The following is a 16,451-nucleotide window of genomic DNA, read 5'->3' as shown; positions in this document are numbered from 1 at the left end:
TTAAAGATAGCTCCTGTCTATGGGACCTGAAGTAGTGACATATAGGCTCTAGTGTGTTAGCAAGGAAAAACTATTTTCAGGAACAGAAATGCATTAGTTCCCAATTGCCACATAATGCTGCATAACAGTTGTAACATCTCAACAGCAAACAACAATAAGCTTCTATTTCTTATGCATGCATTTGTGGGTTGACTATGCGTCCATTGATTTTGGTTGGGCTTGGTTCCAAGCTGTGAGTTTGATTTGCTCTATGCATCTCTCATCCTTTTTTGACCAGCAGCTACCTGATAGGTGCTATTTTCATAGTGTTGACAGAGTATAAGAGAGCAAATCCAACTGTGCAAGGACATTTCAAGTTTTTATCCCCATCACAATCACTAAAATCCTCATTGACCAAACATGACCAAGATGTTGGGGGAGTGAGTAGATATTTGCTAACAGAGTTCTAATCACCACAAATGGAGGGAAAATATCACACACTTCTGGATTTCTATTAAAAATATCTCTATTCCTTTATTTTCATAGGTTTTTGGAGTATGTGCTTAGGTATAGTTTGACTGTGTGAATTTCTTCTTTTTGGTTTGAGCTTATTGGGTGCTTTGAGCATTAAAAGAAATTTGATTTGAGGATTTGAAGTTTTGGACATGAGGGAAATTTCTATAAACTAATAGAAAAATAGATGTAAGTTGTTCTCTCTTTTTCTAGCTATTGTTACATTTGGGAGTTATAGAGAATTCATTATATCATACTTTAGATATATTTTAACTGATTTTAAGAGTAGAGAAATCAGATAGAAATTTTCTTTTTTATAGGAATTTTACACCTCAATTTCTTTTACATTTAGAAATTTAAAGAGAAGTTAAATATAGATGTAATTGAAGACTGTGAAGAAAAACAACTTGTAACCATTTTGGTAAGTGTTTTACTTCTATCCTTATTGCCCCTTTAATAAAACATATTAGAACATTCTCATTTTTCAAATCAGTGTTGAATTTCCTCTTCCCTGGCACCTCTCAAGGCTGAAAAGAAAGATTTCTTCTAAAGAATGATCTGGTTTCTACTTTTCTTCTTTGTTTTCTGCAGTGCACTCCAGTTCACACAGATCCCTTATAAACACAGCTAAACTAGACAACTGCTTAGGACACTAGGGATTTCAGATCCTATGCACAGGATGTAGGGATATCATGGCCCAGTTCATCCCAATACCTTAGGATTGCACCATGGTCACCCCAGAGGATGGGGCAGAATCAAACAGAACATAGACCCTCAGGTACGACTGCAACCTGCCACCTCTCATTTCTCCTCTGGATCCTGAGGAAATCACTTCTTGTTGTTGCCACTAGTCCACCCCATTTTTTCTGGTTGAAAATAATATTTCTTTCAGTTCATTAATCCTATATTTTGGTGTGTACTGTTAAACCTATCCAAATCCACTTTCTACAACCTACTGCTAAATTCACCCAATAATATTTTTAAAAACAGATGATTATTTTCAGTTCCAGAATATAGATTTTAATTTCCTTTTAAAGATTCCAGCACTGAGTTGAGACTTATTTATCACCTCTGCCTCAAGTGACCAGTCTGAGTGGCATTGGTGAGAAGGGAGCCCAGGAAGAGATGAGAACCCCAGGAAGAAGGGAGAAAGGCAGGGGTGTGAGGGGCCAGCCAGACTCAGGGGCTGGGGTGCCAGAAACAATAATTTTACTTAAAGCAGCCATATGTCATTTGGTGTTGTATGAACAGAGCATGACTTACACCTGGGAAACCTTAAAGTTACTGAGGGAAGGAAACTCGGCACAGTTAAGGGCCAAGGATTGCTAATTCCAGGCCCCTGGTGCTTTCTCTTTTCCCAGGGGATCACCTTCTCCTTCCCTTAACCAGATCAGCTGAATACACTCCCCTTCAGAATCTCTCCTCATTTAGTCTCCCCTCGCCTTCTTCCCAATTCCACCTGTCCTCTGGTATTCCATTTCTCACACAGATACTTGATGCTATGCCATGTGATTTTTCTGAGATCTCACCCTTAACTGGTTTATATTGCACATTCATTTCAATACGTTAAACTCCTTAGAGCATGATCCATTATTTTTATTTCCCAAGCCATGTCATTATTCATGTGCTTAGTTCACTGTTTTTTTCGGTCTTAAGTCCTAACAAGGTGTAGGTTAAATGAGATGTCTGCGAGTGTTCCAATATGCTGTGCAGTTCATTCAGTGAACGTTTGCTGAGCACCTTGATGGGAGAGGCACTGAAGGTTCCTGGATACCACAGCAGATAAGACAGGACCCCCTCCACCCTTGTGGAGTTCACTATCTGGTGGGAAAGAGTCACTGAGCATGCAAAGACAGTATGATAGAATTGAATGAATGATAATGTACTGTTTACCAAATATTTTTGGATAGGAAAATTGAGTATTGAACATAGGTAAGGCTGCTACAACTAAGCATTTTATTTTACAACATAGAAAGAAAAGAACCACTGGACTTGAAAATCATTTAGAAAGTTTCTTAATATAGCTGAGTCTCAGTTTCACCATCTGGAAAATGGGGATAACTGGCACATTTACTGTGAGGACAATATATGTAAACTGCTTGCTTCAGTGAATTATACGTGGAATTCTTCTATTGTAATTTTGTTGAGCTATGTTAGCACAGTATTAAGGGCATGTGATGAACTCAATAAGAGCCCAGTGAACTGCATTGTTCCTGCATGTCCATCTGGTAGGCCTGCAGAGACCACAAAGAGAGAAAAGATCCATGTAACCTGAAACAAATCGTCCTTATTTCAACAGAAAGAGGAACTGCCAGACCTGAAGGCAGTAGACCTGTGTGAATTCCACTTCAGTGACTTCCCCATCACAGAGCATGGATTGATTAAGTGTGGACTACGACTGTTTTTTGAAATAAATGTGGTGGAGAAATTCCGAGTACCTGTAGAGGTCAGATGGTTTCTGACTTACAATACTGCGATTCTGTTACTATATTTCACTCATGTTTCCTGTGTTTCAAAAGATCAACTTCAGGGCCTCCGTGGTGGCACAAGGGATTAAGTCTCAGCACTATGATGCTATCCTCAGCCACTGCAGCACAAGTTCAATCCCTGGCCAGGGAGCTAACCCGCATGGCGCAGCAGACCTGTCTCGCCCGCTGCTCCCCTCAGCAGTGATTTTCAGTGTGCCTGTTCTGTTCCCCACTCTGTCTCTGGTGAATCCTCTCACCCCCCACACCTCTGGCCCATACCTCAGGTCTTGTATGCAAAAATAGATAAATCTTAAAAAAAAAAAAAGATCAGCTGCAGTTGGGTATTAAATTATTATTAACTTTGTCAATATAGCACCTTAAACCAGGTAAACAAGACCAGCATACCTTCTTAGATAAGATTGTCATCGACCTTCCAACCTTGAGAGCTCTATTCCAAAGTCTGAATGGTAGTGTCTTCTTTTGGTGACAGGTTCTTACCAGGTGGATGTACACTGTGAGAAAAGGGTACCGATCCGTCACTTATCACAACTGGCGCCACGGGTTCAACGTGGGACAGACCATGTTTACTTTGCTGATGGTAAGTGCAGGGTGCTGGGAATAATTGTGAACTCACATGCTTCCCTCCTGAACATGATGAGAAATGGATACAGTGCTTCATTTTAGATCCATTATTTTGGAATTGTCTGACACAGTCCCATAAACCCCAGTGCCCCTGCAGATGATGCCAGGAAACGCAGGCATCACTGGGCACTTGGTTGTCTTCCTCACCACTCTGATGTCTTCCTCAAAGAAAAATTCCATTATCTGCTGGGTTTTGTAATTGCCTAGACTGAGACACAAATTTCATGAAATAAAACCATTTTTCTCTAAAAACACAGAGGGTCCCCACCTCCATGCAAGCAGGACTCACTGTCCTGCTATAGGGGAGTATTAATGCAAGCAAATAAACATTTATTTTTCAGAGAGGAAAACTAAAGAAATACTACACAGATCTTGAAGCCTTTGCCATGCTTGCTGCTGCTTTCTGCCATGACATTGACCACAGAGGCACCAATAATTTGTATCAGATGAAGTAAGTGAACATACGCAGTGGGATGCACAAATCAGTGATGTTTGAAGGCACAGGAGGAGAGAAGAAAACTTGTCTGTCTCTCTGCCCAATCAACCCTCCTTCATCACATTTGGCAGCTCAGGTGCACATTTTACTCCCTCCTGAGCTTCAGCCCTCATAAGAATGTCTGCTCTTCCCTCTGGGGTCTGCCTCTCCTTTTCCTTTTTGTTTCCACTTCCAATGTGCCCAGCCTCACTAGCAAAATGTCTTCACTCTTTTTCCAGCTTTGTTGAATCAAGGTATATAATTAATATATTAAGGTGCATTAATCTTAGGCTTATACTTGTACCTGTGTAACACCTTCAGCTCAAGTTAGAGATCATCTCTTCCTGGGTGCTCATGTTCCTGGGCCTTTGCTTCCACCCAATTCTCCTTCAGATGGCCTCCCCTCTTCATGTCATCACCATGTTCCTCTCTTGCTCTAAGAAAGGAAGTGTAATAATTAAGCTGCAGCTCTCAGGTCAGACAGCTTTGGGTTCACAAGTTATTCAAACTTTCTGAGGCTCTATTTCCTCATTTTGAAAGTAAGAATTATAACGACCACACCTAACACATAAGGTCCTGGTAAAGAATAATGAGATCATGCACATGAAACACTCAGGCCAGGGAGGTTCTTGGCAGTAACTAAATATTAGGTATTGTTGCTACTGTTACTACGTCATTGGCACTCTTCAGGATATAGAATGAGAAATGCCCATGGCCTGCCTAGCTCCTTGGAAATGACCTTTAAGATGCTCTATCTGCCTTCGCCATACTCTGCCCTCTTTCTGACACACAGCCTAGCCCTCTCCAGGGATAGTGAGGCATTTTAAAGAAAAGAAGTTTAGGAGTCTGGGTGTATGGGGTCCAGTGACTTCCTGGTGGAGGAACCTTGGACGAATCACTTGTCTATTTGAGATTTAGTTTAACTACCTGATGGGTATAGTATTTACCCCTTAAAGACTTTTATTCAAATCAAATGGAATTATATATATATATGCATATATTTCTATTTATATATACTACACAGTGTTTGAGAAAAATTTATTCAGTGAATAAAAAGTTCCTTGTGAGCAGTGACTTCTCCCCTTCAGTAATACTACCTATCAGGCTTTGTCTTGAAAAGAGGAACTCCACTCTGCCTTTGGGTAAGGGGTTTATCCTCTAGAGGATCCAGCGCATGCTGGCTGTTCTTCAACCCTCAACCAAAGATTCCCATTAGTCCTTGAGTTCTCTTCCTCCCTCCCAATCAGTAGTGTAATAGCTATTTCCATTCCCAAAGAACTAAACATTTATTGAGTACCTACTGTGTGCTAAAGGCCAGGCTAAGATCTTGATACCCACTGCCTCACTTAATCCTATAACAGTTAGTTCCACGGGGGAGGTTCTAGAATCCCCTTATTTCACTGATGATGAAACAAGCTCAAAATGGTGAAGTCAAAACTTGTCTTAGATAAAAGTAAGCGGCCAAGTTGGATGTGGCCTCTCGCTCCTAGGTTTGCAGAAAGGATGTGGTCACATCCCAGTCTGGGTTTGGAGTCTATATGGATCCTTCTGTTCATCAAAGGGATGTATAAATGGTAGTCCACAAGTATAAGCTCCAGGGAACTCAAATATTTTAGATACAGGGATTAATCCAAGCTTCCTAGTTTAAACAATTCATTTAACTCATTGAACAAATTACGGTTTTTCAAAGGATTTCTTTAAAGAGCATATTCTCATCTGTTAAATCTAAAAGACCAACTTTTCCAATATGTCAACTTTGACCAATTCACAGGCATTAGGAAAGGAGAGGTAAGCGCTGAGAAAAATTCTGAGACAATAAGGATTCTGTATTATATGGATTTAACGTGTAACCTTTACACAGCTAAAAGTACAGCATATCCTTTCCCTCCTAGATCCACGTCTCCACTAGCAAAGCTTCATGGATCTTCCATTTTGGAAAGGCACCACCTGGAGTATAGTAAGACTCTTCTACAAGATGAGGTGTGTGAGCTTCTCTCTAGCCCAGGTCTCAAACTCTGGATGAAAGCAATAACCATAAAAAATGTTTGGAAAGATGAGGGTCTTGTGTTTTGGAGGTTGGCAGTGTAGATGCTCATTGAAACCAATTGATAAATTGCTAAATTGCAAACTTTTCTGAACGACCACATTGGAAGTAGCTGACATAAAGGAGAATAGAGCCTTGGAAATTCACAGAATCTCTGTGAGTCTGTGGAGAAAGAAGAAAAAGCTATGGTGGATGTGATAGGGGTCCTGTACACCCTGAAGTGCAAATCTAGGGGAAAGGAGGCTACTAGCCATAGTTTTCTTACTGGCTCACAGGAGACACCATATGTAGGATATGGTCCTTACTTTTGAGAAAGTCAAGCTTTGGTAATGAAGGCAGCCATGGATCATCAATCAGAAAATTGCCATCAGAGAGGCACTGAACAAGGTTCCAGAAGTGCCAGGGGGTGACATCACATTCAGGAGTGGGCAGGGCATGAGAGGTCAGTGAGAGCTTTAAGCAGGGGGCAGCCGTGAGCTTGGTCTTGAATTCACTTTGATTTACATTTACCATGTACCACAAACATTCTGAAGGAACCATTCATTCTTCCTTCTATCAATTTTATTTTAGGGCATATAGGTTTGGGGAAAAGTTGTAGATATAATCTAGTTGTAATTAAAAAAAAAAAACTCTTGAGGAAGTTCTAAGCCAAAACTTATTTAAATGAGGCACACTGTAGATGTCAGGGAACACAGTTTTGTCACTACAGTAACCCTCCATACAATGGGGCTGTTCTCAATTTCTGTAATAATTGTTTATTAAAGTTTTGGGAAAGGGAATGCAGAGGAGTATGTCCTGGACAGAGATAACACTACATTCTCCTAGATACTGGAAAGTCAAGTAAAGCTTGTGAGGCAGAATGACTGGGCAGAAAAGAGAAAAATGGAAAAACAGACTTGAGTGTTTTTAACAGCTTGTGATTGATGGAATGTGCAGACATGTGGACCCAGACCAACAGCGTCAGAAGCATGCATTTAACAGAGTGGGTGGGCAAGTGGTTAAAAATGAATCTGGGCTTCATTTCACACCTGCTGACTGGACTCGCTGGGGTTCAGACCCAGTAATCTGCGTTTAATATAAACTGTAATAATTTTGTTATGAAACTAAAGCTCCCTCCAGGAGAATTAATTCCATCAAAATGATAATATCTGTTGTTATTTTGATAACGGAATTAAATGGAATAAAATTGAAAGTAATTCAGGACCAATTTGTTTGTCTTGTTTTCACCATTTGGAACAATCTTACATTTTGGGGTAAAAATTTCTGTACATCCCACTAATTATGTGATACCACAGGCAGTGTCAAATATAACATTACTTAATTTTACATTTACTTACTAAAGGAAAATTTTCAAAACTGTAACCAAATATTTAAATGATTTAACATTGGAAGACTTTTAGTATTATGTATGTTTTTCCCTTCTGGGATTTAAGATTTTGTAATAGAGTTGTGGTTTTCCATCCTAAATTTTTTAGTGTCATTTACTCTGGAGTCTGAACTGGTTTTGAAAGAAGGATTATTATTCATTCTGAAAGGACTATTGCATGTTGGTCATCCATACCTCTTTGGGGAGGTGCTCTCCACAATGCTATTCAACCAGCTAATTGCAGACTTTTAAGGCCTGTAAATAGAGTCGCTAGGCAATGCAATCAGAACTTTTTACAAGCAGGGAAATTGAATGCTTAAAAAATGGAAATTTTTAGCCACCAGATGTGCTTTACACATATGGGGAGACAATGCATTTCTTTCTATTTATTTATTTATCTATTATATAAGAAAATATTTCCATTTAAAAACTTTAATTTTTAAATAAGGGAAACCCTTAGGATTTATATAGCAATGTGGGCATTACTCAGATATTTTTTTCGCATATTGTAAGACTTCCCCCTAAATTGTCCTTTTATCCTAGTAGAGCTAAGGCTTAGAACCTACTTTGAGGATAAGGGCGACCTGTATTCTAAACCAGCTATTATTTTGTTAAGAATAACTTGGTTTGGGGCCTCCTCGGTGGCGCAGCGGTTGAGCGCTGGGTTGCGAAGCTGCCCGCAGCCTCTGCAGTGCCGGTTCGATCCCCGGCTGCTCCCCGGCCACCGGAGGAGGGTCCCACATGGCGCGCAGACCTCTCCTGCCCGCTGCTCCCCTCAGCAGTGTACTTCGGTCCTTCTGCCTGCTCTGCTCCCCGCTCTGGCTCTGGTGAATTCTCTCACCCTCCCGCGCTTCTGACTGTACCCAGTGCTTGTATAAATAAATAAATAAATAAATCTTTAAAAAAAAAAAAAAAAGAATAACTTGGTTTGTTGAATCAAAGATAAGTTAATAATTTGACTTTATTATGAATTTTCCCCTTACAGAGTTTAAACATCTTCCAGAACCTAAATAAACGTCAGTTTGAAACAGTTATTCATCTGTTTGAAATTGCAATCATAGCAACTGACCTGGCTTTATATTTTAAGTAAGTACAGAACTCCCCCAACCCTTGACAGAACTCCCTTATACTCTACATAGCTCTACCGTCCATAAATGATCCATTACATTAAAGTTAAAAGGAACTTATTCACACACATATTTATTTATTTTTCTTTTGGACTATCGATGGAATATGTTCTAGGTGCCAGAAAATGAATTTATTAGACATCTGGAAACGTATTTTAAAAAACTTAACACCAAACATTAAGTAGTTTGTTACCTGAAGAAGTTTGAATTGAACTGAAGATGTCTGAATGCAGCAAGGCTGGGGCTCTGCCAGAAGAGCAGTGCCATGAACCCTTGTGAGGTGCTAGCTTCATCCTGGAGAATTCTCCATGGCTGGAGTCTGGTATTTAGTGTTGCAGGCTCAGACACTTGATCCTGTCAGAGTCTGGTTGCTGAGCAATCTTGGAAATACTGACACGCACTGATCAAACTCATGCAATTCTAAGCTATACACAGCACAGCACCAGTCTTCTTATAATAACACTACCAAAACCACAAACCCCAAGCTTCTGTATATTTTCTTATAAGTGAACTTATAAAGTTGTTTGGTGAAAATGGATTAGAATAAAATGAACTAACAGGGTCCATATATTTAAGGACTCAGATTGACAATGTCAACTTATGCTGATTCTTCATATTTTAAAATTTAATTATTAAACATTTCAAATATGAAGACTGATACTTATAATAATATAACCGATATCCAAATATCTATGATCCCAGATCAACAAATGCTATGATTTTGACACATTTCTTAGGTCATTTTTTAAGGAGAACAAATATGATGCAGTTGAGACATTCTATCCCCATTCCACCACAAAAACCCCTTCTCCACAGATATCACTATTCTGATGTCATGTCAATGTTTATCCCTCCTTTCCATCCATGTTTTTATATGTTGTTGCTTTAAAATATTCCATAAATGGTATCATACTGTATATACCTTTCTGCTAGTTGCTACTTTCATCCAACATTTTGTTTTAAAGATTTACCCTTGATGGTAAATGGAGATCCAGTTCATTTAACTGTATATTCAACAATATCAATATGTCATAATTTTGCCATCATTCTGTTCACTGCTATTTAGGTTGTTTCTAATTTTTCATCTTTGCCTACAATGATACACTGTATATCCTTGTACATCTAAGAGTTTAAGGTCCATATCTAGATGTGGGGTCACTGTAGAGTTTGTTTATCTTCAACTTTATGCCAGTAGCAGTTGTCACTCCAGAATACCAATTCAAACTCCCACTAGTAGTGTACCGGGGTTTCCCTTATCCAGTGTCTGGAATACTCTAAATCTGGGCACATTTTTAATTAATTTTACTAATCTGAGTGTTAAATGTTATCTTGTTGCTTAGATTTGTATTTCCTTGTTTATCAGTAAGATTGAGCATCTTTTAAAATATTTTGGGTTCTAATTTTTTGTTGGTTTCATGCAATATAAATATCTCACCACAATCTGTCACCTTCCTGTTTATGGTATGATGTCTCTGTTACATGTAACTTTGTTTTAAAATATTCAAATTTATCAATTTTAGACTACAATGTGTAGACATCCAATGCAAAGTGGGAACATAGAATCTGAAAAGCATTTGCTAAAGATACCTTCCACTCTGCTTTTATATGCTAAATCGTTGCACTTGTCTTTTTTTTTTTTTAGGAAGAGAACCATGTTTCAAAAAATTGTAGATGCCTGCAAAAAAATGGAAACTGAACAAGAGGCCATCAAATATGTAACCAATGATCCAACCAAAAAAGAGATTATCATGTGAGAAGCTGAGTATTATTCCTTTTTAGATAAAAAATTATTCATTCTGATTTTTCTGTTTTCTATTTTTGTTTTCTTCCAAAGGGCAATGATGATGACCGCATGTGACTTGTCAGCTATAACCAAGCCTTGGGAGGTACAAAGTCAGGCGAGTAGTTATGTATGCTTTTCTGTCACCCTCTCAGGTATTTTCTAGGTCCCAGATAAAAGTGAACAGGAAGATCTGGCAATCTCAGAATTTCATTTTTGCTAGCAATTATATAATTTTATATTTTATAAACAACTATTTTTCATTACACTTGAATTGTCCTATCAAACAATTGGTTTATAATCCAAAAAGAAGAAAAAAGGAACTTGAGAAGACAAAATAAAGTGTTCCCTGTTGGGCTTCTGTTAATGAAGCAAATATTTTTCAAGAACTCACAAATGTCAGTGAAATATTGGTTATTTGATTAATCCCCAGAACAAGGCAAATATAGGAAATCTTGGAAAGAAAAGCTTTCTAAAAAGAACTCCTTATCATTCAACCGACTATAAATAAAGTTTATATAAAATTATTCAGAGAATGAGTTTGTAATAGAAATAAATCAGCAAAAGACACGGATGGTAATTCCCTGATGCTTTCCTCTGTCAAGGTGGTTTTCTTCCTCCAATCCCTTTTTTTTTTTTTTTATTTTATAGAGGCATGTTTATTTATTTATTTGTTTGTTTGTTTGTTTGTTTTGTTTACACATGCACTGGGTACAGCCAGAAGCACGGGAGGGTGAGAGAATTCACCAGAGCCAGAGCGGGGAGCAGAGCAGGCAGAGCAGGAGTACACTGCTGAGGGGAGCAGCGGGCGGCAGGAGAGGTCTGCGCGCCATGTGGGACCCTCCTCTGGTGGCCGGGGAGCAGCCGGGGATCGAACCAGCGCCGTAGAGGCCGTGGGCAGGTTCGCAACCCAGCGCTCAACCGCTGCGCCACCGGGGAGGCCCCTCCAATCCCTTCTTAATGAGCTGTCAATTATTAGAAAGCATCACTGTGACCTGAGGTTTAAAGGTGCCTTCCCCAACCTTGGGGAGCAAGAGTGGGGAACCACTAGTTTACCAGTTGATTTCAAATGGATTAGAGATGCATCTCTCTTTCCCTAACTTCTAGGGAAACTGTTAAGTAGAAGAGAGACCAGAGTTAACGGGGTTTAGCTATAAATGTAGACTGTCAAGTTGGAGCCATCAGGTCCAAAAACAGACACTTGTGCTTCTTTCACCCTGGCTTACCTGCTCTTCCTCCTATTATGTACACAATCACCAAGCAGTTTTGCTTGAATTCATCCGCTGTTCATAGTCACTTCTGCCTTGTACCTTTGCTACCACCTTAGTCACCAGAACTCTGGTGGGAGCCTCCTAAGTGATTCTCTCATCCTTAAATCCCCAGCCCTCTGAGCTGCTTTGTTTATAGAGTTCAGCTCAGCCCTCTAAGGTTTAAAAACCTTCTAAACTCCCCATCGCCAGAGGGTTTAAACTTTTTTTTTTTTAAATTCACTTTCTCCCCAATAAAGGTATACAAAAATCACTTCATAAAAAAGAAAGAAGCAAACTTACCTTAGCTTTAATCTTTCTTGGTCTCCATCTTCTTAGACCTCTAGTACACTTTGGAGGAACTGTAGACTCAAGCAGTAGGAACCACTGGCCTAGAGAATCAAGTTCAAACTGTCCAGCAAGGTTTGCATGGCCTGTCTCTGCCTGTGCTTAGTTCACAGCCCTGCTTTATTTCCCACCACTCTTTCCCGTCACCACCTTTCACTCTCTAAGTGCCTAGTTGCATACACGCTTGATGCTCAATTTTATCTGCACATTCTTTCACTTCTCTTTACCTGGCCAACTACCATTTCTTCTTGATACAGCAGAAATGCAACCTCTTTTTAAAACATCTTTATTCCCTTCTTGATCTATAGTACTTTAATGCTATAACTATTATGTGCTTACCTCATTATTTTCCTGACTGTTCACTAGACCGTGAGCATCTTAAAGTAAAAGGTCACCTAAGCCTGACTCATACCAATGTAAGGCAGCTAGCAAGTGTTCAATGAACTTGATTATTTTTTTGAAAATATATAAATTAACCCTAAAATAGCCTCACAAGGTAATCAAGTAGAGCTGCATGTGTGTGCATGTGTGCCCATGAAGATATATATACTAGGTGCTAACAGATAAGCAGGGTAAGAGGACATGGAAAGCATTACAGCTCAAAGCATGTTTGAAGGAATTATACATTCTCCTGTGGCTCCCTTTTATTGTTGGGAAATTGTGGCAATAACAAGAGACCGATGTTCCCAGAATGAATCTAGAACACTGTAGTAGGGAAGAGAATTTCCTTTTTTCCATTTCAATATAATCTGTAAACGGCATCTTTAAACCAAAGATCACAAGGGATGACAATACCTCAAGCATTAACTATAAACTCTATTCTTAAATGCCATAAAAATAAAATGCAAATTTCTGAAGTGGCTTTCATAAACCAAGCCTTTCTTATTTGCAGGTAGCACTTCTGGTTGCAAATGAATTTTGGGAACAAGGAGATCTGGAGAGAACAGTGCTGCAGCAACAACCTATTGTAAAGCCTTACATATAAATGACTACTTATTAAAAATTTCAATACAAATCAGTCTATTTTGTTCAGAGTCTTAGAAAACTATCTTAAAAGAACTTCTTTCTTTTTCTAGCCTATGATGGACAGAAACAAAAAAGATGAGCTACCTAAACTTCAAGTTGGGTTTATTGATTTTGTCTGTACTTTTGTATATAAGGTAAGTAAATTGATTATTTGAGTGAACTATATAGTTTTCTGCATAAGAATTTTTTAAACTGTACCCAAAATCAAAGGGGAACCCTACAGGGAAAGCATTTAGGGATGTTCTTAATTCTCCAAAGTTGTTTGAAGTATTACCCTTATGTCTCATTCAGGGGTGGAATAAATGGAGAGAAAAGTCAGATTCCAGCAAACTGAACAGGCAATTTAGGCAGGTAGGAGAGAAATTTCCAAGGTGTTAAGCTTTTTCTCGCACCTGTGAGCACCGTATGACTCCTTACAGCTTTCTCTGCACAGTAATCAAAATCAACTCTAGGATTTAAGTAGTTTCTGGCCTAAAAATTCTCTCTAGGAGTTCTCACAGTTTCACAAAGAAATCACACCAATGCTGAATGGTCTTCAGAATAATAGAATAAAATGGAAATCCCTAGCTGATGAGTATGAGGAAAAGATGAAAGTAATTGAAGAGGAGATGAAAAAGCAGGAAGAAGGAAACACGATTGGAAAAGGTTAGATGGAATTTTTTTTCACTTTAGTAAAATAGCCCGAAATCAGGCTGACTTATCTCATATAACATAAAAAATATAAATGCGAAACTTGCTTTACTGTACTTAGGCTGGCAATTATAAGTTGATTCATGGTTTTCAATCTTCCCTACTCCAAAAAAATCTTACATATGACTGCAGATGAACTGACTGGCATCAAGCTTCGTGCCTGGCACAAAGCAACAATTCATGATTCCCAGATTGTGAAGTTCAGTGCTTTTCTTGAGAAGCTGAGATGCTAATTGGCCAGCCATTTATTACACTCTATGTTTTTAATAGACCAAATCTGAATATGAATTCAAAATTTTAAATGCTCAAAGCCTTAGTACTTGTTACAAGTTAAAATCACTACTTAGCTAGAAAGTTGTTACTAATATCATGAAAGTATAGGAACAAAACACTTTGTATCCACTGGTTCCTGATAATACCTTTTTTCTTCTTTTTACTAGCTGCAGAAGATTCAGGAGGTGGTGGTGATGACAGAAAGTCCAAGACATGTCAAATGTTGTAATATAATCCAAGGGGTCTAAATGTCAAATAGTTTCTACTTTTGAAGAAAAATAAAACATTCAAAAAATTCAGCAAATTACAGTTAGCAAGTGATCAAGGACAGAGTAAGACAAGCTTCAGAAAAGTCATCCTTGTGACTACCAAGAGAAAAATATATCTCTATCCTGTAAACCCTCGGAAAAATAAAGTTCAAGGAAAGTGCAAAATAAGACAAAAATATGTTTTTTGGGGGGGTACCAATTTCTTTTAAATTAAAAATATATAATCCTGAAAAGTAGTCACCAATTCTTTAAAGCTCTTGTTAATTATATTCTTTTGCTAGAGATAACATAACCAAATACCACAAACTGGAAGGCTTTACAGAAATTTGTTGTCTCACAGTTTTGGAGGCTCTAAGTTCAAGATCAAGGTGTCAGCAGGGGTTGGTTTCTTGTGAGAACTTTCTCTGAGTTGTATGGGTAAAGCCTTTACATGGTCTTCCCTCTGTGTCTGTGTTCTCATCTCTTTTCGTTAAGGACACCAATCACGTTGAATTAAGGCCCATTCACACGATCTCATCTTACCTTAATTACCTCATTCAATATCATATCTCCAAATAGTTACACACCGAGGTCCCAGGGGTTAAGATTTCAACATATGAGGCCTCCCTGATGGTGCAGGTGGTTGAGTGCAGTGCTGTGAAGCTGTCCGCAGCCTCTGCAGTGCCGGTTCTATCCCCACCAGCCGTGGAGATACCCACATGGTGAGCAGACCTCTCTTGTCTCGCCCGCTGCTCCCCTCAGCAGTGTATTTCAGTCAGTCTGTCTGTTCTGTTCCCCACTCTGTCTTTGGTGAATCCTCTCACCCTCCCACATATCTGGCCTCTACCCCGGTTCTTGTATAAATAAATAAATCTTTAACAACAACAACAAAAAGATTTCAACATAATGAATGACAGGGGACACGATTTAGCCCATAATATTAATAATTATGATTCATACCTCAAACCCTTGCCTGAACTAAGTCTCTCATCAACATGTCTTAATCTAAAAGTTGATATATAGTATACAATGTATATGTAAATCCTATACATGAAACAAAGAAACGGATTTCAGATGTTATTCCACCTGAAATGCTTATCATTTCTTTCCTCTACTTTTTACCCTTGATAATGGAATGGTGACGACAACATTTTTGCAGCTTACAAACTATGTTTTAGTCCTATACCTTTCCCTCTGCCCCTGCCAAGTCTGAAATCAATTATTTTGTTATGTGCAACTAAGAATTCTTTTAATGTTCAGAACTATTTTGCTCATTGAGAAAATTATCAATTTATAAGACATTGCCTGAATAATCCTAATGCATGTTAAATGAGGTAATATATATTATGCATTATTAAGAAGCATATGACTTGATATTGTAAGAACTTCATTATCAAAAGCAGTTTGGAAGGAATTCAATAGAGGTCACTTCTAAAAGATAATTACTTGATCTTTCTAACCGGACCTTTCAAATAATGAATTGTGAAAGAAACAAGACTATCAGCTACTTCTACTATATGATATATATCTGGGCTTCAGAGAAATTTGAGCTTTCTTTCTTTACTTGTCTTGAATCACAGAACAAATTAGAAAACCGACCAAATAACAATTATGCCATACATTTTGCCACATATTTTCTTTTAAAAAGTATCTAAGTTATAATAAATTGAAGGTATATGAATCTTAGGGACTTTGTTATACAGAAGATACTGCCACCAAGGAAGGGCTGCCATAGATAAGAACTTTGCTTAAGAGTAAGTATATGAAACTTAACTTCAAAGCCCCAGGCAACTGGGGGACTGAATGTCACTGACTGTAACACACATTAATAAACTAATACCACTTTACTATTTTCTGGTAGTTTAGAAAAGACTGCATAATTATTTCCTAGAAAGTTCCTGTGTGCAATGTCCAGCACAGTGCTTCACATGTAATAAAAACTGCAGAAACATTTCTTGAATTCTCTTCTATCCATCCAATTGCTCTTTATAAGTGGGTCTCCACTTTAAAAAAAAAATAAGCTCTTCTGAAAATTTGATGAAAGTTATGGACTCTTTCCCCAAAATCCACACAGAGTAAAAATTTAGCCATAGTTTCTAGGAGTGTTCAGATCTCCTGAAGCATATCCTCAGACCCATTCAGGGTGTGGCCCCTAAGAAGTTACTCTTACAGTATATCCCTGCTTAGAAGTATATCCATATTTACATGACTGTATTGGACAAGCT

General features: G+C 38.4%; 1 protein-coding gene across 1 annotated transcript in view; it reads left to right on the top strand.

Moving 5' to 3' along the window:
• The window catches only part of PDE6C (phosphodiesterase 6C), a gene marked incomplete at both ends in the record, with an annotated part of 30,582 nt that extends 16,375 nt beyond the window's left edge, over positions 1–14,207 (top strand). Inside the window, 12 exons of the mRNA XM_084244895.1 lie at positions 845–913; positions 2,792–2,938; positions 3,451–3,558; positions 3,944–4,053; positions 5,970–6,057; positions 8,473–8,573; positions 10,257–10,364; positions 10,449–10,516; positions 12,886–12,956; positions 13,066–13,149; positions 13,504–13,660; positions 14,146–14,207. Coding sequence (XP_084101021.1) covers positions 845–913; positions 2,792–2,938; positions 3,451–3,558; positions 3,944–4,053; positions 5,970–6,057; positions 8,473–8,573; positions 10,257–10,364; positions 10,449–10,516; positions 12,886–12,956; positions 13,066–13,149; positions 13,504–13,660; positions 14,146–14,207 — 1,173 coding nt within the window. The remainder of the gene's footprint in view (positions 1–844; positions 914–2,791; positions 2,939–3,450; positions 3,559–3,943; positions 4,054–5,969; positions 6,058–8,472; positions 8,574–10,256; positions 10,365–10,448; positions 10,517–12,885; positions 12,957–13,065; positions 13,150–13,503; positions 13,661–14,145) is intronic.
• Positions 14,208–16,451: the final 2,244 nt, after the last annotated feature.

The sequence above is a fragment of the Talpa europaea genome (assembly GCF_964194135.1).
Source record: "Talpa europaea genome assembly, chromosome: 10".
NCBI lineage: Eukaryota > Metazoa > Chordata > Mammalia > Eulipotyphla > Talpidae > Talpa > Talpa europaea.
The sequence above is the reverse complement of the archived record's forward strand: the minus strand, read 5'-3'. Positions and strand labels throughout refer to the sequence as shown.